The 19,299-nt window shown below is 41.1% G+C and overlaps 2 protein-coding genes across 4 annotated transcripts; one reads left to right on the top strand and one right to left on the bottom strand.

The window, feature by feature from the left end:
* The first annotated feature begins 704 nt into the window (after positions 1-704).
* On the top strand, positions 705-6,264 carry LOC121961843 (kelch-like protein 33). 3 transcript variants are annotated; one of them, XM_088074091.1, is made up of 4 exons: positions 705-1,988; positions 2,116-3,064; positions 3,132-3,350; positions 5,029-5,212. In XM_088074091.1, the coding sequence occupies exons 1-4, from the start codon at positions 1,163-1,165 to the stop codon at positions 5,063-5,065; spliced, it is 2,031 nt and encodes a 676-aa protein (XP_087930217.1). In that variant the 5' UTR covers positions 705-1,162; the 3' UTR covers positions 5,066-5,212. The 3 variants fall into 3 exon arrangements, with proteins under 3 accessions (XP_087930217.1, XP_087930216.1, XP_042367823.2); XM_088074090.1 differs by having other exon boundaries at positions 714-1,988; positions 4,901-6,264; XM_042511889.2 differs by having other exon boundaries at positions 718-1,988; positions 3,180-3,350; positions 4,901-6,259.
* On the bottom strand, positions 6,221-15,043 carry LOC121962443 (uncharacterized). Its single transcript, XM_088074088.1, has 4 exons — positions 12,765-15,043; positions 10,677-11,604; positions 10,428-10,595; positions 6,221-8,112 (listed from the first exon to the last, which is right to left on the bottom strand). The coding sequence occupies exons 1-4, from the start codon at positions 14,548-14,550 to the stop codon at positions 7,590-7,592; spliced, it is 3,405 nt and encodes a 1,134-aa protein (XP_087930214.1). The 5' UTR covers positions 14,551-15,043; the 3' UTR covers positions 6,221-7,589.
* Between the last annotated feature and the right edge of the window lie 4,256 nt (positions 15,044-19,299).

The following is a 19,299-nucleotide window of genomic DNA, read 5'->3' as shown; positions in this document are numbered from 1 at the left end:
CAGCATTATTGAGGGTTAGACCTGTTTGAAATCACAGTAATACACTTCACACAGGGAAAAGCAAAAATCCACAGAAAGAATTGTAGTAATTGAGATTATCATTGATCCTAGCATTGTGCCAAAGACGAACATTGACACGGTCTCCAACCTGTAGCTGCAAGACGGCGCTGTTAGATCCAGACAATGCGTGACGTGGAGCACTATACCATGACACTACCAGTTCGTCATTTCTGTACAAACTGGTGCCATAGCCTGGGTCACCTCCCCAGTAAAAGGATGCGAAGGAGAAATAATAGACTCCTGGAACTGGTGCTATAAAATCTCCTGCAACAACAGGACAAAATAAAGTCACTGTTGTAAAGTTTCATTCATTGCCATCATTAATATTGGAGGTTGAGCAAAGTTAGCTGTTTATATCGCAAATGTTTTAAGAAAGTGGATTACAAAACAGGGAGAATTTGTGGAGACTAACAACATCAAATTAATCATGCTGACAAGAGGAGATTTAACAAGTCAACAAAGTCATCTTTTTTTAACCTTGAAAAAATACAACATACTCTAAAACAGGACTAACATAGGTCACTTGTCATCCAGAGTTGTTCATCTGACATGTGACTCGAGATGTGACACGTGACAATTAGCAATAGTCATTAACAGAAAATACAGCACGAGCTTTGTGTTATCATAAATGAACCTTAGCTTCCGTCTGGCTTTCTAAAAGTTGTTTGTTGTTCAGGACTTTTTATTTTACAACTATTTAAGTCACGGCCAAAGTTTAACTAGGTCTATATTGAGGAAATACTTTAAGCTGGCTCTTTTTGACCATTCAATAAGTTCAAACACTGAAGGTCATCTCCGTTTTCTTTTGTGATGAACACTATATTGGAGTGAGTGCCAATTTCGACTGCCAGTTCAGATGAAACTGAATCTCTCTGACCCAGTGGCTATGAATAGGTGCTTGTTTATGCAGTGAGTGAAGTTGAGTCTGAGAAAGTGGGAGGATTTGAGAGGGATAGAAAGATTTGAGAAGTCAGACAAAGTGATTATGAGAGTAAACTCATCAAGACAACAGTGTTAGCATTTGCTTTTGATGTCAGCGGTAATTTGAATTGCCACAGAAAGACCACTGTAGGCAAAGGAAAGGTTCAACCGAGCTACTAACATGGAGTTTACCAGGCGCTACCTGCCGCTGGAATGGGAAGAGCGATGGAGAAAAGAGAAAGAGAGGAGAAAAAGAGTGATTGAAGAAGGTGGAGAAGAGGGTATAGAACAGGACAAACGTGAACTGAGGAGGATTGTGGCTTACAATGACTCCAGGATGGGGCTGCCGAGTGGTCATTGTAAAAAAGAGGGGTCAGAGGTCAGGATGAGTGGTGGTCAGGAGGGAACTGGGGAGCAAATGAGCAAGGGGGTTATTGGGGATGAAGGACTTGGCGATAATGTCCAAATGTACCACAGCGAAACCTATCCAAAAGACGTTTTCATGGCTCTAAAAAACTTTCGGGATTCATCTCTTCTCACAGACCTGACTCTGGCCACTGACGATGAGAATACCTTTGACGTACACTCACCTATCCTTGCTGCTGTCAGCGCCGTCATTCGAGATAGGCTCATGGATGCAAGTGGAGAACAATCGGACAATAATAAGGACGTAGGAGCCCAAAGGTGGTCAGTGTCTCTCGGTCCGGAGGTTGGTCAAGTTGGGCTACAGGCAGTTGTGGAGTTTGCATACACTGGAGCTTTACTGACTTTGAACAAAGACAGTATGGCTTTGATTAAGGCGGCAGCTGAAGCATTGGGCGTCAGGAGATTGCTGGATCTCTGCTACAAAGAGGAGCTGATGAAGGATGGTGAAAGTCCTAACAAGAAAGGTCAAAACATCCCTGCTCTAGATCAGCTGAAGGTCACTCTTCAGTCCATTAAACAGTTACAGGCAGATAGAGTAGGCTGTGATGTGGTCTTGGATGTGGACGGAGGCTTATTCCATGGTAGGCAGACATCCTTAAGACTGCATGTTCATGCAATTAGACATGATTACATTACATAATTTAATAAGTAATAACTTTCTACGACAACAGTGATGAAAATCTGAACCCTTCTTTTGTCTTTCTACAGTCCACAGAGTTATTCTGGCAGCAAGCAGTGAGTATTTCCGTGGCATGTTCACCTGCGGGATGAGGGAATCCCATCAGACCTGTATCGCCCTTCCCTTCCTGTTAGCTTCTGAGTTAGAGCCTCTGATTGGCTGCTCCTACAGTGGGACCCTCCCACTTAGCTGGGACTGCGTCTTCGAGATCACCTGCACTGCCCTCCAGCTTCAGTTCCAGCCTGCCCTCTCGCTTTGCCTCGACTTCATGCGACAGGAAATAGAGGCAAACTCGTGCCTGGATGTGGCATCTTTTGCAGAAGCCTACGAGATGTCAGAGTTGCTTGAGGAAGCCAATGACTTTATCCTGAGGAACTTCTGGGACGTCTCAGCCACGTCGAAGTTTCAGGACCTACCAACAGAGAAGCTTCTAGACATTCTCCGCAGTGATGGTCTGTGTGTGCCCTCAGAGTTGGCTGTATTTCGAGCCGTAATATCCTGGGTTGAGGCTGATCCTGAGGAGAGACTTGGCCAGGCTGGCGTACTGATGACCGGAGTTCGGTTCCCTCTCATGACCTTTCGAGAGTTCAGGGAGGTCAGGGCCATTAACCTGCGCATGGAGAGCTATGGAGACAAGGAGGTGGAACTCTATGGCTCAGCACTTAAGGAATTTGGTTTCAGCCTCCCAAATGCCCAGGATTTGTGCCGGGTTCGGCATCCCAAAGACACTCTGGTTGTAGTTGGGGGAGACCGGCTGGACCCAGATATGGGTCAGCGTAAACCAAGCAAGGAACTGTGGTTTGCAAACTCTCTACGCAGTGGTACAGGGTTGGTGAAAGAGATGGAGTGGAGGAGGCTGGGTGAGGTGCCAGACAAGCCAAAGTTCAGGCACGGAGTAGCAGCAATGGCGGGAAAGTTGTATGTGCTTGGAGGATGCCACTTCTACACCAAGGATGATGTGATGAAATCTGCCTACAGGTAAAAATAAACAGAGCACATATATCTCCCTCTCACATTTAGTAACTTTGATTTTAACACAACTTAGGTCTCACCTTTTCTATCTTAACTTTCACCTTTTCGGCACACGTGCTAGTTATGATCCTGTGCAGGACAGCTGGAGGAGGCTCCCCGACATGCAGGAGTTTAGAAGCAACTTCTCAGTGGTGGTACACGAGGAGCATCTTTATGCCATTGGTGGAGATAAGGAGATCAACACCAATGTGGACAGCGTCGAGATGTACAACCCAGACACCGACTCCTGGAGGTACGATTAATGATGCAGACTACTCAACACAGTATCGACCCTTTAAATCATATGTTCTGGGGCAAGCTTGGCTTAGTTGCATCCAAAATCACTCATATTACGGGATGTAATTTGTCTGATATCAGACAGAATTTTCATCCTGACATTGCCTCCACTCTCACTAATTTTTGTGGAGAGAGGAGTTTGATTTTCCCTAACCAATCACACGAGACTAGAGAATGTGTTTACGTGAATATGATGTCTTTTTAAGTCAGCATTGATATGTAGCCATGAAAACATTTATGCCACACCTTTTAAAAAATGAGAGTTTTGTGCTTTGACAAACAAAACAAGGCAGAAGCAAGATACACCAGAGGCAATTTAGTTAAAATTAAGGTAAAATTAAAGATATACAAGTTACAAAAACATATCTAAAAGAAGACGGATGGCTATGAGAAATAGAGATAAAACAATAATTTGAAAAAAAAAACAATAAAACTAAATATAATGGAATAAAAAGACACGATAAAACATTAAAATGTCACTAAATTTAAAAAGCAGCGCTCAGCCTCACTGAGCCAGTAGAGAACCGGACTAAAAGGAAAAGCAGTTTTGTATTTCATGTCTTTTTCTCTTAAAAATAAACTAATTAGTTACCAGTTAATGAGTGCTGGCCTTTGGAGAGCAAAATTAACCAACAATGACATCTCTAAGCAGAGCCAAAGACTATTGAAAAGGTAGTCTTCAGTGTTTTTAATATAATATTTGATAATATCAAGGATGAACACTGTGAGTTCACTTTTATTTTGACCATCTCTCCTTTCAAATAATTGCTATACCAAAGATTAGCCAGCAGATGCCCCCATTTCACTACATCAAACACTTAGAAAGACTGAAATATTTGCAGTGTGGTTGCTTTAGGTGGTAAAGGGCCTTCGAAACCGTCTTTACTCAATCACTTGATAAAATAGAGAAATACAACAAGACAATACTTTTAGAGAAGAAAGCAATGAGCAGTGAAAGAAATTACCCCAAAATTAGCAAGAAATTAGTAAAAAGTACAAAAAAAGGCCTGAAATTAGTTTAAAAAGAAAGAAAGAAATAAAGGAAGAAAGAAATAAAGAAAGAACATGGAATTAACCTGGGAACAGCTTAGAAAATTATAATTAGTTTGAAACATAATTTTAAATACGTAATTATTTTAATTAGAGATATAGTTTTTCTCTAATATTCTTCTGTTTTCCCAGGCATTTTTCCCTAGCTTTTTAAAAAATGTATTTTATTTAATTTTTTTTTTTTTGCATTTTGTGGAAGATTTCTTACCAAGTTGCTTATTGACTTCTTCCATGTTTTTGAAAAGGAAATCAAGCTAATTTTTTTAGAGTTCAAAGGTTTAAATTCTCACAAAAAAGATCTGAAAGTAACACAAGGAAAGTGATGCTGCTCCAGTTTTCAAAAGGTTAATGGTAAATCATATAGTAGAATATCTGTGAGTATTCTGATAGATGTTAAATCACATACTGCCCATCTTGTGAAGTTTGGGCTAAACATGACATATGTCATTTTCTCAGCTTTGTAAAGCCCCTGGACCAGGCTCTGAGCGGCCATGCTGTCGCTGTCATCAATGGAGGAATCTTCATCTCTGGAGGTTTCAACTGTGAGTATGTGTGTTTGGTTTCCACGTTCCTATACCACCCAGAGAGAGGAACCACCTACCTGGCAGACATGACCCATGACCGGGCCCAGCACTGCATGGAGCCCCTGCGAGGCCATCTTTACGTGGCCGGCGGTGTTTGTAACCTGAGGAAGTTTTACACTGACCAACAAGCCTGCGAGGTGTATGATCCTGTGGCCGATTCCTGGACAGCGTTTGCCCCACTGCCTGTGCCCCACGTGGGTGCAGCCTCAGCTGTTCTGGAGGAGAAGATCTATGTACTGGGAGGATACTGCCAGGACGATTACAGTGAGTCTGGACTGGTCCACCGATTCGATCCCAGCACTCAGCGATGGGTGAACATGGGCAAACTGCCTGGGGCTATTACGGACATACGAGGCTGTCTGCTCCGATTGCCCCAGCACTTTAGACTTTAGTAACTGTCTGGTCAAAATGATTAAGAGAAAATGAAGATGAAACTGATGGACATTTTTGGTCAATGTTATCCCCAAATTCACTGTTTTATTGGAAAATATGGTAAAAAAAAAAAAAAAAAAAAAAAAACTAAAAAAATGCCTAATGAAAGGTTAGAAATTAAAGTCTAGAAAGACTCTTTTGTAAACATTTGCTGTCTCTACTTCATTTTGAAATACATAGCATACTAATAGTATCAAATACACAATCCCAAATACTAGTTGCAACATATCATACTGTGATTATTTTAAATTGTCACAGTATGATGAATGAATCTCTGCATGTATCTTATTGCTGAGTGGCAAAATTAAATTTTAAAGCATGTATGTGAGTTAGAATGAAATATTTATAGCATTGCAAGCTTCACACTGAGATTTTTTGGGGGAACAGCTCAGACAGCAGCAGTAATGCTGTGGTTCTGCAGTTGGTTGATGATGATAAGGTGTACGTGGAGTTGCTGGATAATGGCAGACTGTTTGACAACCTGAATGGACGCACAACTTTCAGTGGTTTTCTTGTCTTCCCAGCGTAAATGATAAGAAAAAATGTGTTGCAGTGTCCTTTTAAACTGAGGAGAGATGTGCAACAGTAGTGATATCGGATAAACCTTTTCCATTACATTGTGGCACTGAACCCGCAAACTTTCCTGCACAAAAATGACACACTGTGATTATTGTAGTTTATATTACCCCTAAAAAAGATAAGAAGAAATCCCAGAAATCCAAACATAATTTTCATTTTCAAGTAAATTTTAATGAAAATGTAAATGCATGACCCTTTATTCAGAACAAAAAAATACTAAATAAACTGCTTACATCATCTTATTTCCTGTCTCAAATTACTAAACACAGATTTGTGCAGCTTATACAAGAATTGTTTACCAGCTTCCAACTAAGAATACGCCAACAAGCAGCAGCAGCCCCATCTAGTGTTCATAATTAGTTACTGCAATAATTAGTGTACGTTATTGAAATAATTATCAACTCAAACATGAACAATTTCATGACAGTATCTTTTGGACACCAAAAATTTTAACATTACAAAGATATCCTAGTATTTGCATTTCTTAAAGGAATACTTCACCTGCAAAATGGATGATTATTTATTACTTATTGCATCACATTGAATTCTGGAGCAAAACGTTTTCTTGTATGCCTCCACAGTGAAAAGAGAATCCAAAAAAGGCAAACACTTTTTTATAACTTGAAGTAAAAATGACCATGTTTAACAACAGCAAAACTAAATCAAGCAAATATAAACCAAGTCTCATGAATTCAGCCATGCAAAATACTTCCCAAACACAGAACATTATGATAAAAACAAATAATCCAGGAAGTAGGCAGAAATGTTTTAAAATGTAACATTTTAGCATATGCACATAAAATAAGACTTGGATTATACTGCTGATTCACCATGAAGGCATGCAAGAAAAACAAAGTTTTCTTAATGAATTAAAGGTAACATTCATTGATTAACTGATATACAAATGACCACTTTGTTGATGAAGTTTTCCTTTAAAGCTTAAATACTGTGTAAGTTAAATTTACCTTGAACAAGATATCAAGCTAACATAATACATGATATTGTAAACATCTTATATTGTTTACAATGGAACAATGCTTTTAAAATTATGAAAATACTACTGTTTTTAACATGCATCAAGTAACCTATAATTCAGCACCATAGACAACAATAGTAGTTACATGTATAACCATGTCTAGAGTTGTGGATGTTCACATTAAACAGCTAGCTCAACGTCCAGCTCACACAGATTTAAACAAACTAGTTCACAAATTTCATTTTCTGAGCTAAGTTCACATTCCTCCTAAAAATGAACTACTTCATGTTCATGTCTGTCATTTTCAAAATGACACCAGTAATAGCTGTTGCCTGAGGCATTGTTTTCTTGGGCTGTCCGTTCATTTTTGTGAACACGATATCTCAACAACAAATTTCATGAAAGGATTTCTTTAAATTTGGCACAAACGTCAACTTGGACTGTTGCGAGAGTGAACAACGTTCATGTGTATAAATTGCGAATGTTTATGTTCAGTTTACCGTTTACCAAAAATATGAGTACCTTCAATGAATGTACTCTGTTATCTCGTTCAATGCACAACACTGACCATGCCTTACAATCGGTAATGTGACGGCAAACACAGCAGAGATGCTCGTATATCATTGTTTGGCCCAGGCATCTTTCCCATGTTTTCCCATTTCTGTGTAGCAGGATCATAGCGATGGACCATTTTAGTGTCACTGTAGTCGTCCTGGCTGTATCCACCCAGCACATAAAACTTTCCCTCCAAAACGACACCTCCAGCTCCTACGTGTGGCACTGGCAGAGATGTGAAGGCAGTCCAGGAGTCAGCCACGGGGTCGTACACCTCACAAGCCAGCTGGTCAATAACACCTTTGGTATCATCTTTGGTGACTCCACCAGCTACATAAAGACATCCATCTAGGGGCTCCATGCAGTGATGAGCCCGAGGCTTAGCCATGTTTGCCAAATAGTTGCTTCCTTTTTTTGGGTGGTACAGAAACATGGATGCAAGATATTCGTTGTCGCTGCTCAGTCCTCCCGAGACAAAGACCTGCCCCTGTAACACCTTTGCTACATGGCCGCACATTGGCACATCCAAAGGCCACACGTAGCTGAAAGAGAGAACACCTTTTTAAATATCTAAAGTACATATTTTCTTCAGACTGACACACAGTACGTCACATTATTGACCATTTATGGCAAATGAGAAAAAGTGTCAGGTTATTATGGCTTTGCTGTAAGCCTGTATGCATATGATTGGCTATTTAACTGGTAGCAAAACAGTTGGGAAATGAGCCTGTGAATCACCTAATGCAAGTTCTGCCTTAACTAATGCTTCACTCCATAAAATTGTAATTTTGGAAGTTTTCCAAAATACTGTAAATGCATTTGAGGGAACAATATCTAGTATCTATTTTTACAGCGACGGTATCATGGCTTGAACCTGCAAATTAGGTTTGACTTAGCTCCCTCTGGCACTAAGTATCCTAGCCATATTTCAGATTCCTTTTCATTTATAAATGTTGGATGTTGCAACAGAAGTCAGTAGACTCAATTCCACTGCATCTGATTTTATGTTTGTCTAATTTTAAGTATTTACTAAGCAAATCATAATGCCCGGTCATTGCTTACACATGTGGCAGTATAGAGACCTGTGGGTGAGCCTGCCTAGTTAGCAACACCACAGCCAACCACCAGAGGCGCACCCTCCTGTAAAAGGGGCCGATCCCTCCCTGCCGTCTCTCTCTCGCTGCTCCTGACGGTGACGTCACTTCCGGGTCGGACCTTTGCGCTCAGACAGGTAACGCGGGTTGTCTGCTCACCTGCTGCTATTGGCTCATGTGGCCAGGAGCTGATGTTTGTGTGTCATGCAGAGCGGCTGACTTGGTGCTTCCGGAGACTCCTGTGTGTGTGTGTCACCTGGATGGCCTGCTGCGGTGAGTTTCTCTCCCTCTCTGTAAACTGCTGCTCGTGACCGCGGCTAACAGGTGCGTGATTGTAGGTGAACGTCAGTAGCTGCGCGATTCTCTCCCTCCTACTCTGGTGCGTCATATCCAGCCGCTTGTCTGTTTTGGTTTGTTTTTATCGGAGAATCTTCGCTCTGTTTTTGTTTTGTTTTTTTCTCAAACTTTATTAACAATTCATGAAATACAGAGTTAGTGCAATTAACGGCTTAAAGATTACATTAACAACTGAAAGACAAATAGAAGTAACAGAAAATAAATACATTAACAGAGATTAAGAATAGAGACAAAAATCAATTAATAAGAGAGTGTATGAGCGTCAGCTGTCCAACAGTGCGCGAGTGACGTCGGCATCAGCTGATCGGGTGCCGCGGGTTTAAAGCGACACATCGCCACAGCTGCAGGGGGCGCTGCTGCTTTGTTTGCTGCTTTTCCTGCTTGTCTTACCGCTGCTTTGTTTGCAGCTTTGCTTTGCTTTGTTTTATCGCTGCTGCTTTGTCCTTGTTTTAGGTGCTGCTTTTGGTGCTATGCTTTCTGTTTTTGCTTTTCCTGTTTTTCTTTGCTTCTGTACCAAGGTTTTAATCACAATTAATTCACCAATTTTAATGTAGTGATTGAATAGTGGGGTTAGATCCCTCCCCACATTTGTTTATTTCTTTTGTTTTTGTTCTCATTAGTTACTTATTTAGTTTCTCTGCCTGTTTGCCTAATTTGTTATCTAATTTTTTGGTTTTTATATTTTGGTTGGGCAGAGGGTTATTCTTTCAGTATTTGTCTTTATTTCTTTCATCTGTGGTTGGTAGTTTGTATTGTTTAGTTTCTGATTTGTATATAAGTTTTGGATATTTCTGTTCGTTGAATTTTGTTGCGACCCCACTAATTTTCTTTTGTTTTTCTCTTTAGTTGGTGAGGTCCGGTGGTGGTGGTGGTGACCTGGTGGCGCCCCCCCCCCCTCACCGAGTGTATGCTGTATGTGACTGTCACGTGTGTTTGGGTGTTTATATTTTTGGTTGGGGATTCTCCGCATCAGTCAGTAGCCCACGCACCCCGGTAAGCCTCAGCTTTAATTTAGTCCTCCCCGTTGATTTGTCCCGGTGTGAATGGGTTTTTTTAGTGTTTTAAATCGATTGTTAAAATAAAGAATAGTTGTTTGAACGGAACCGTGTCTACTCTGTCTTGAGTAAAACGAACTGCGTGCCTTAAAGATGATTTTGGTTTAAAATTACTTCCTGGGGCGAAACTCCCCAGGTGGCGTTGTTGGCAACAATATCGTTGACGTGTACAATCTGACCAAAAACTCTTATATTCTCACCCCCGTCTCTCGCCACACACAGCATACGAAAGTTAGCTAACAACATCTACTTGATATGGTACAAGTTGCCAAGTAAATAGAGTGTTGTTAGAAAACCTTTAATGGACATACAGCAGTTTTGTTATTTTCAATATATAGTACTTCAACATACCTCCAAGAGTTTGCAGTGGGGCAATATTGTTCCACAATGTCTGTAAATGCGGGGTCAGAACGTCCACCAAGGGCGTATATCATTTCATCCAGCACAACCACAGAGAAGGAGCATCTCTTTTCCTGCATGTCAGCCAGGGTTTCCCAGGTGTTTTGAAGGGGATCATATCTACAAATATGTTCAAATAAGCAAAAATAAGTATAGAAGCATTAAAATGGCCTTAAAACTGTAGTCATTAACCTATCTCACCTGTAGACAGAATCGAGGGTGTCGTTGATGCCATAATATTTCTTGCCTCCAAACACATATAGTTGCCCTTTGAGCACTGCCACCTCATGATTGAACCTCTCTGGCTCGGGCATATCTACCAACTTTCTCCACTCCATGGCCTTTTTCACTCCTGTGTGGTTCCTAAGGGAATTCCCAAACCAAAGTTCTCTGCTGATGCTGCGCTTACACAGGTCGTCAGAGATCTGCTCACCTCCAATCAAGACCAGACTCTCTTTTGGCAGATAGACCCGGCACTGACCCTCACTGGAGCAGAAGTCCTCAAAAATTGCTTCGTAGAGCTCTGCCAAACTGTGATCAGACCACATCTTCAAAGATTGGACCTCTTTGAATTCCTTAAATGTCATCAGGGGAAAGTGGATGGTTTTCATAAGTTCTTTAGCAATCTTCAGCCTTACTTTGGGCCTTGCTTGGATCCATGTTGCCACTGCTTTGAATACAACAAGCTCAGATGGAACACAAAGCGAGCGACTGTTCAGGTATTTCAGGAGCTGTTGGGCTGGCAGGTCCTTGAACTTTGGGATGCATGCCACTTTTTGGAACTGCCGCAAGACAAAATCGTCTGCGACTTCAAGAAGTTGCTCCATCTCGAAGGCCTCAGCAAAAGATGCCACATCAAGGCAGGAGTGAGGATTTATTTCTTGATGCAGGAAGTCAAGGCACAAGCAGAGGGCAGGTTGGTACTGGAGCTGGAGAGCGGTAATGGTAAGCTCAAAAACACACTTCCAGCTGAGAGGGAGGGCCCCGCTGTAGGAGCAGTCAATCAGAACCGCCAGCTCCGAAGCCAAAAGGGAAGGAAGAGCCACACAGGACTGATTGGACTCCCTCATCCCCGAGGTAAACATGCCACGGAAATAGTCACTGCACACAGCCAGAATGACTCTGTGGACTGAAGGGAGGATAGTATTAAGTACAGTATAAACCCAGCATAATCCCAACTAACATATATGAGACTCTACAGGATATTTTTTGTTTTGATTTATGTATTTCATGAAAGATGGTTCCTACAGAGAACCCCAGTAATGATTCCTAAATCCAAGCACTTACAGTTCCCTCGTCTCAAAATCACTGGGTGCTTTTTAGTATGTTTTTGGCGAGAAACCTGAAAAAGGTCTGTAGTTAACACCAACTTGAGAGAATTTCATGTTTTGTTCTACGACATAAAATATGTCAGTATGTTCTCCACTGTGAACTTGAAGCTTTTATGTGTCCTAAAAAAGTTGGTTACTAACAAGTTGCTAAATGAGACCTCAGAACGTCATCATGCTGTACAACTGTACAGCCTCATAATGGTGGTGACAAAACTGTAGATTGTTTTAGCCTAGCGATAGCTTTTTACTTCTGGAGATTTTGTTTAGGCTATAAGAATCGTTAAAGTGGTGTTCATGTGTGAAGATTATCTTCCTGAAAAAAATGTAGAAGTATCAAAAATATTTGCCACAGAGCTTATTTTATGCAGTTTTCCAAAATCCAATGGTAAAATCCCACAGGCTTTTTGACGAGGGAACCAGGGCGACATTAGCTTCTAGGCTGGCCTACAGAAAGATTTCATACCTGGGAAATCTGGAAGAAATTTGCAGGAAGAAAGATGAAAATAAGAGTTTTTCAATTAAAATGAAAACTCAAATTCACAGAAGTTGCTTGTACAACTCGTAGTTTGGGAGGTTTGGCTTAATAAGACACAAATACCCAAAAACTTTGTTAGTGACCTCATGGTGGCTTTACCTACACCAAATACAAAGACCAAAGGCCAAGACCAATGGTCTAGGAATTTATGAAATATCTTACTAATAAACAGTCAACCTGACCAAAATGGGACTGAGAAGTTTAAAAAAAAACCCATCAAGATATCCCATATTATGCCCAAAGATGCCAGAGCTGTGAATGAATATTCTTCTAAAGTAGGTAGGTTCAGCTTCCTCATTTACTGCAGTTTTTAAGTTTAATTTAGAATCTCTACCACTTGCCAATACTGTTTCATTTGAGCACCAGTGATTAATGGACCGTGTCCCCTAAAGTGGCTGCTAATACTTCTTCATTTCAACTCACCATGAAGCGATCCTCCGAGAGCTTCCAGAATGACGTCACAGCCCACTCTGTCCGCCCACAGCTGTTTGATGGACTGAAGACTCGTCATCATTTGTTCTGCAGCCGAGATCCTTTCCGCTTTCCTCTGTGCACGAGGTTTTGTGGGCTTTTCCTCTTCCTCTTTGCAGACATCCAGCACCCTGGGGGCGCCCAGTGTTTGAGCTGCCTCTCTTATCTGTCGCAGAGCTCTCATGTTAAAACTTGGTATGAATCCATTGTAGGCAAACTCCACAACTGCCTTTAATCCAACATGATTCACCTCTGGACCCAGAGACAGTGACCACCTGTGAACGCCAACTTTGTCATTATATCTCTTTGTATTCTTTCTATGAAGACTTTCTCGGATATGGGAGCTGACTGCAGCCAGGACAGGGGAGTGCACCTGGAAACTATTTCCATCCTCCGTGCTCAGGGTGAGGTCAGTGAGAATGGAGGAGTCCCTGAACTCTGTCAAGATGCGGAATACGTCCGTACAATAATCATCTTTGCAGTAAATCTTTACTTCATCTTCTTCATCTTCTTCATCCACTGAATGTTCTCCTTCCTCATCATCTGTAGACTCTGCCTCTTCCTCTTGAAGCTTTTTGCTATCAGCTTGAAGCTCTTCCTCTTGAGTGCTCGGAGATTCTGCAACTGTTTCTTTCTCATCTGCCAACTTCTTGCTTTCATCTTCCTCTGCTTTTCTTTCCGTGGAAGTCCATGCTCCTAGGATGCTATTTTCATTCCTCACTGACTTTTCATCAAGATCTTCCAGTTCATTGGGAACCTCATACTGATTCTCAACAGCTCTTTCTTCGCTTTGCATCCTGTCAAAGTTGTAAAATTCATCGTCTGATCCCGTCCAGTCAGAATCTTCATAACTGGATTCTACTGAATAAGCCAAGTTTTCTTCTTCACTGACTGTTTCAGGTTCTTGCCTCGGACTTTCTTGGTTTTGCCGAATGTTTTCATCCTCAATTCCCCCTTCTGCAAGGTGGAACTGTCCAATTTGCTCCTGTTCCTGATGCTCTTCTTCCCCAGCCTCTTCCTCCTCAACCTGCTGGTCTTCCCTCACCTGCCTGTCTTCCTCCAAATCAGCCCTATTTTCTCCCTCTTCTCCTCCTCCTTCAAATTTCTCTGCTTCCTCTACCTCCCTCTCAAACTCATTTACCTCTTCATCTTCCGCCACTTCCTCATTCTCTTTAACCTCCCTGTCTTCCTCCTTCTCCAAATCCTCTGCTTCAGTCACCTCATCCTCCTCATCCTTATCTACCACCTCATTTTCTTCCCCATTGTCCTCTTCATCTACCCTTTCATCTGGGTCCAACACCTCCTTGTTGTCCTCCCCATCTTCCTTAACCTCCCTCAACAGCTCATTTTCCTCTTTTTTGTCTTCTTCCACCCCATTGACTCTTTCATCTGCCCCTATCACATTGCTGCCGTCCTCCGCGTCTTTAACGCCCCTCCCTATGTCATTTTCTCCTACTTCCTCTGTCTCCTCTGCTTCCCTCATCACTGCTCCTTCCTCCTTCACTTCTCCCTTCTCACCTGCCTCATCATCCCTGCTGACTTTCTCTTCCTCAATACCCATGGCCTCTGCCTCTCCAGCCTCTACTTCTTCCTCCTCAATGCACACATGCACTTTCGCCCCAAGACTCACCCTCACCCTCGCTTTCACCCTCTCCCTCCATCTCCTCCTCCTCTTTTCTAGCATCTCTCTCCTCCACTCGTCCCAGCCCGGGAGGCACAGATTAGCTACTACTGCCATACTGTCCAATGTCACTCTAATGTTTGCAAATCCCTTAAATCCCTCAAAACATTTACACCTCTCAAAGCCAAACGATTGGATATCACTTACTTTTTGCACGGTTTATGAGAAAGAATGCACTGAGAAAATCATGTATGTCCAGAAATAATCCAGTCTTTGGATGCTGCTGCTATTGTTGCAAACCACTTGACCTCTTTACCCGTCTGCAGACACCAACTGTGTTTGGTTTGTTTGCTCTTGCTTCTCCCTCCTCCTGCATGACTTGCATGTTTGACAGCGGCATGTGAACCCTTGATTCCTCCTATAACCTAAGAAGTTGCTATATTCAGTACTATATCACTGGGTTATAGAAAATTCTAGACTTTTTGGGATTTCAGCTTGAGACCTATAAGTTGTGATAGGTTGATACAGGTATCATAATGAAATATCACAGGTTTTGTTTGGGGTTTTTTTTAAACATTCAACATTTTTTTTGTCCACCCCCACTATGTTTTTTTCTTAAATTTGCACTTGTTTAAATCATTTATCATACACAGTATATGTATAGGTCATGCATTTTATCCTGTCTTTTAAAAAAAACTGATTTCAGTCCTTTTACTGTAGTGATCATTTCTCAAGTTTATACTTTATAAGACTTCGCCCAAGCGGGCAATAAAAAGGGAATGATCTAGAACTTGAGGCAGCTGGATTTCTGCCCGTCTGGACCAAGATTGCCTGGGGGGCTTGGCATCTTAATTCTGGACCATATGACTATGAGATCAGTATTAAATGCCTTGAGGGTCATCAGTGGGATCACATTGCTCCTCCACATCCAAACACAGAAGAATCTGGGTCAAGGATCAAGACAAGCATGGGGAAGAAGGAGCGCAAAACAAAACAATGGCATTTACACCTGTTGCTTTTGTGTTGACAGTTAAAGCCAATGGCAGAGGCATACTTTGACTTGAAATGTAGTCTCACAGGTCACAAGTACAGTAATTGACATTGGATCCTCACAAATATACTCTCTCCTTGTAATGTCCCACATTATTAGAATGCCATTAGGTTGCATCAACTGTACATGAATTCATAACACTTTGTAGTGGCTACTACCCAGTTACAAAGTAGTGATTCACCAACTTAGATTCGCCTATAAAACATATCTTAGTTACAACTTTATTTATGTGTAAACCTGTTGCAGGAAAGATTTGAATTATTTAATTCCATTATTTAATTGCACACCTTTTACTCTTCAACAGTCCATATTCGGAAGCTATTATTGGTTCATGTTTTTCTGATTTCTTGTTGGGAGGTAGGGCTTGCTTTGCCTTTCTCATCCTGATGTCAATTTCAGTTCACACAACTGGCAAAGTGGTTTCTAGGAGCTGTTACACTGACAATTTCAAACTGATCAAAGAACTCGTTTTTTGTTGGCTTTAGAGTTGTTTCTGTAAGTTGATTTACAATAACCTGCACCGTTTCCACAACCTCATATATCTTTGCCACCATGTTTCTCTTGCTGTTTGTAATAAAGATAGCTAATGCCCCCATTCTTAGTTTTATCTATGACTGCTGAATAAATCTAAGCACCCTTTCACACCTACCTCTTTTGGTCCGAACCATTGGACTTTTCAGTTTGATCCGAAACCCAAATTACAGCTGTAAAATCTCCCCCACACCATGGTCCAGACCGAATAATTGAACCTTGGTCTGACAAAAAGAGGTGGTCTCGGTCATGATAAAAGAAAATCCTGGTACAGTTCGTTTCTGCTGTGATGGCTTGGATTTTCAGACCATTTACAGGAAAGTTTGCCAGGCTATTGTAAACTGAATTGGTCTTCAGCCCCTGGGGGTCCTCAGAATTACTGTAGGGGGGCTGCTTTTTTCTGATTTAGAAAAGTAATCAAAATAATCATCAACAGAAAAAGTTGAGTGGATCATCTGTTTGTTTTGAATCCACAATTCCTCAGTGAAATCTTGGACTCTCACCTCCCAGAAATCCCTCATATGTTGCCACTCCATGTATAAGGGGCTTGCCTTTCCATAATCGCTCCATAACACGCCTAAATCAATCGGAAATAATGACAGCTAGCGCGGCAGTTTTTGTTTCCAACAATGCCGAAGCCAATAGATACCTGTGACAGAGTCATCTGACTCGTGTGTGAATGCCAATTGTACACTTTACCATTGTATTAAAAAGCCAGATGTTAGATGAGAGAGTACAGCAGGTTTTTTGTGCAGTGAGAAGGAGGATTAAGGTGTGAAAAGGTCCTTCTGAAGTCTGTTACCAGGCTACACTTTAAGTGGGCAGCTGTTCACCCAAGAAAAGTCCAAGTTCCCTCATTGAAGATCATGTCTCTTTAACCTTGAGCTACTAAATGCTCTAAAATAAGAACCCTTTAATACCAACACAGACTATCTATTGAAAAGCTTTGAAGTTGAAGCACTGTGAGTGGGCGAGTTGGAAATGAAACTGGTGGGCAGCACCTCGCTGTTTAACACACTCCTACCTGAGGACACAATGACTCTGCTCTTTTTCATAGCTGTTTACATGTGAGCCATCACACACGCACACACACACACACATATACTATATCGTACATACACACTGAGAGGTTTAAACATGCAGACAAGTGAGTCAGGTGTTTATTCAGCCCTACGCAAAAAAGAGAAGTGGAATACATTTAAATAAATTGAGAGCATGAGCTAAAAACTTAACATTTTGAGACAATAACATGCTGTAAAGTGCCACTTAGCAAAACATAAGGTGATCTGGAGGAGACCAGATTTTCATTAACAGAGTAAACATGTTTGTTTAACGCCATGCTCACGCTCTGAGTTTTTAACACAGCGCAGATGTGCAGATGTTGCTGTATTCACATTATCACCCACAGTGAGCGTTTCGCTCTGGGCACCAGCTCACAATCTACTTATGAAAAGTCTGTTTCCTCTGCAGTCCTGATTGTAACCATGACGACGCACGCAGCGAGAGGAGGAGTGAAGAGCGCTAACCTCGTTATGGGACCCTCCCCCTCAGGCCCTTTCCTCAAGAGCAGCAAACACTGCTGGGACAAGAGCCGCATTCCTCTTTATGTTCTTCATCTTAAAGCAGCAGAAGTAGATAAAGAACTGTCCTCGCACTTTTTAAAGCTGTATAAACACTTTTATTCTGAAAGGAAGGCCACTATGGAAATAGAGGAGTAATAGTTTCACATTTTGGGAAATGTGCTTCACTTTCTTGCCCAGTGGCACCTTAAAGAGCTAATACAGCTGCTGGTGCAAACAAAAATTGTTTGAGGCTTTCTTTCTTAACTTATTTTTTAGTCTTGGCAGGTAGTGGTATCTAGTAAAACAAGAGAACCAAAAGTATCCATTGGTACCAATTATGTTGCCATAGTCTGTTGAAAAGAAGTAAAGAAAAATGTTTCAAAGTTAGGCAAAAATTATGGCAACGTAATAACTGGCATGACCTTTTTTAAAAGGTTACCTTGAACTCTCACCTCAAGATAACTCAATTAAAACTTTGAGTATCCACAATTCCCCCTAAACTTGAGAAGGCTCTAAATGAAAGGTTTTGTTCCTAACTGTTCGAGCCAGTTGCGTTTTCACCAGTTTTGTGCAGAATCATTGTAACTGCGGATGCATCATCAACAGAGGGTGTTGCATAATGCACAATAATAGCAAACAGAAGCCAAAATCATGGATTACTGTGGTTACATGTAGACTTCTATTCTGCTATTATGATTATTTGTTTCAACCCAAAAAACAAGCATTAACCAATTATTAATGAGATCATTGCATACTCTTTTTTTTAATAATGATTTCTCACTCGACCTTTCCATTTCTCCATCATCTCTTTCCATCCTGTAGAGTATGACACACCTGCCGATGTCATCACAGTTCACGCTTCTCGCCAAGAAAACCAACCTTTTCGGGGTTCTGGACCAGTTATTTTTGGTGGAAATGCAGGAATGGAAATGGCTCCACATTGATGGAAATTGTAAGTGTGTTTTTTTGGTTTCTTTTGGAAAGATTTGCTTATATTTTGTGGGTATTGGTATGCCACACCACAGGGGGGCAGTTAACATGTTGGTGAGGGATCATCAAAAATGAACTTACTGCTGCAGCGTTTGTGCAGCACTATTTCTTTTTATGTTCAAAATCTGGAGCTTTTCTACCCAAAAGTTATTTCAAATTGTGATTTGGTCTATACTGAAGTGTGAAACCAGTTTGTGGTTTTAAATGTGGGTTGACTTCCAAGCGATGACTCAATAGCACCACAGTACCCATCCATCATTAAACTGCAACTTTCAGTTTTAACGCTGCTTTTAGATACAAAAAAAGAAACTTTCTTCTTGTCAAAATACAATCTAGTTTTATTGAACTTCAATGGCTCCATGAAACACAAAAGTGAACACACAAACACACTCAAATTTAAGACAGGCAATACAACAGGCTGGAAAAATGAAAATACTTTTTTTAACAGTAAAAACCTGGTCTTACTTGGGAATGAACATTTCTCTACAAGGATGCAAGCAACTCCAGGGTGGTGTGAAAAAAATAATCACAACTTTAAAAACATACAAAAACAACATGACATTAAACATACAGTACAGAAAAGCCACGGCTTTTTCCAATTCCTCAAGCTTGGAATAAGTAGCGTGACTGATTGTCAAGCTCACTTTTATTCTTAAATAACAATAAAGATATAACATAAATATTATCAAACATGTAGTAATCAACTGTAAGACTGTCTTAAGTGTTAAATTG

This window comes from Plectropomus leopardus, chromosome 23 (genome assembly GCF_026936395.1).
Source record: "Plectropomus leopardus strain MGB_pleo_1.0 chromosome 23, ASM2693639v1, whole genome shotgun sequence".
In the NCBI taxonomy this organism is placed as follows: domain Eukaryota; kingdom Metazoa; phylum Chordata; class Actinopteri; order Perciformes; family Serranidae; genus Plectropomus; species Plectropomus leopardus.
Note: the sequence above shows the minus strand (reverse complement) of the source record. Positions and strands in the feature narration are given on the sequence as shown.

Bases quoted from the DNA above. Each gene is read 5' to 3' on its own strand.
- LOC121961843 (XM_088074090.1), top strand. From the start codon at position 1,163: ATGGAGTTTACCAGGCGCTACCTGCCGCTGGAATGGGAAGAGCGATGG. The intron at 1,989-2,115 runs GTAGGCAGACAT...GTCTTTCTACAG, and splicing joins GGACGGAGGCTTATTCCATG to TCCACAGAGTTATTCTGGCA. The intron at 3,351-4,900 runs GTACGATTAATG...TCATTTTCTCAG, and splicing joins CCAGACACCGACTCCTGGAG to CTTTGTAAAGCCCCTGGACC.
- LOC121962443 (XM_088074088.1), bottom strand. From the start codon at position 14,550: ATGGCAGTAGTAGCTAATCTGTGCCTCCCGGGCTGGGACGAGTGGAGG. The intron at 11,605-12,764 runs GTGAGTTGAAAT...TCCTCCCTTCAG, and splicing joins TCTCGGAGGATCGCTTCATG to TCCACAGAGTCATTCTGGCT. The intron at 8,113-10,427 runs GTATGTTGAAGT...TCTCTCTTTCAG, and splicing joins CCCACTGCAAACTCTTGGAG to CTACGTGTGGCCTTTGGATG.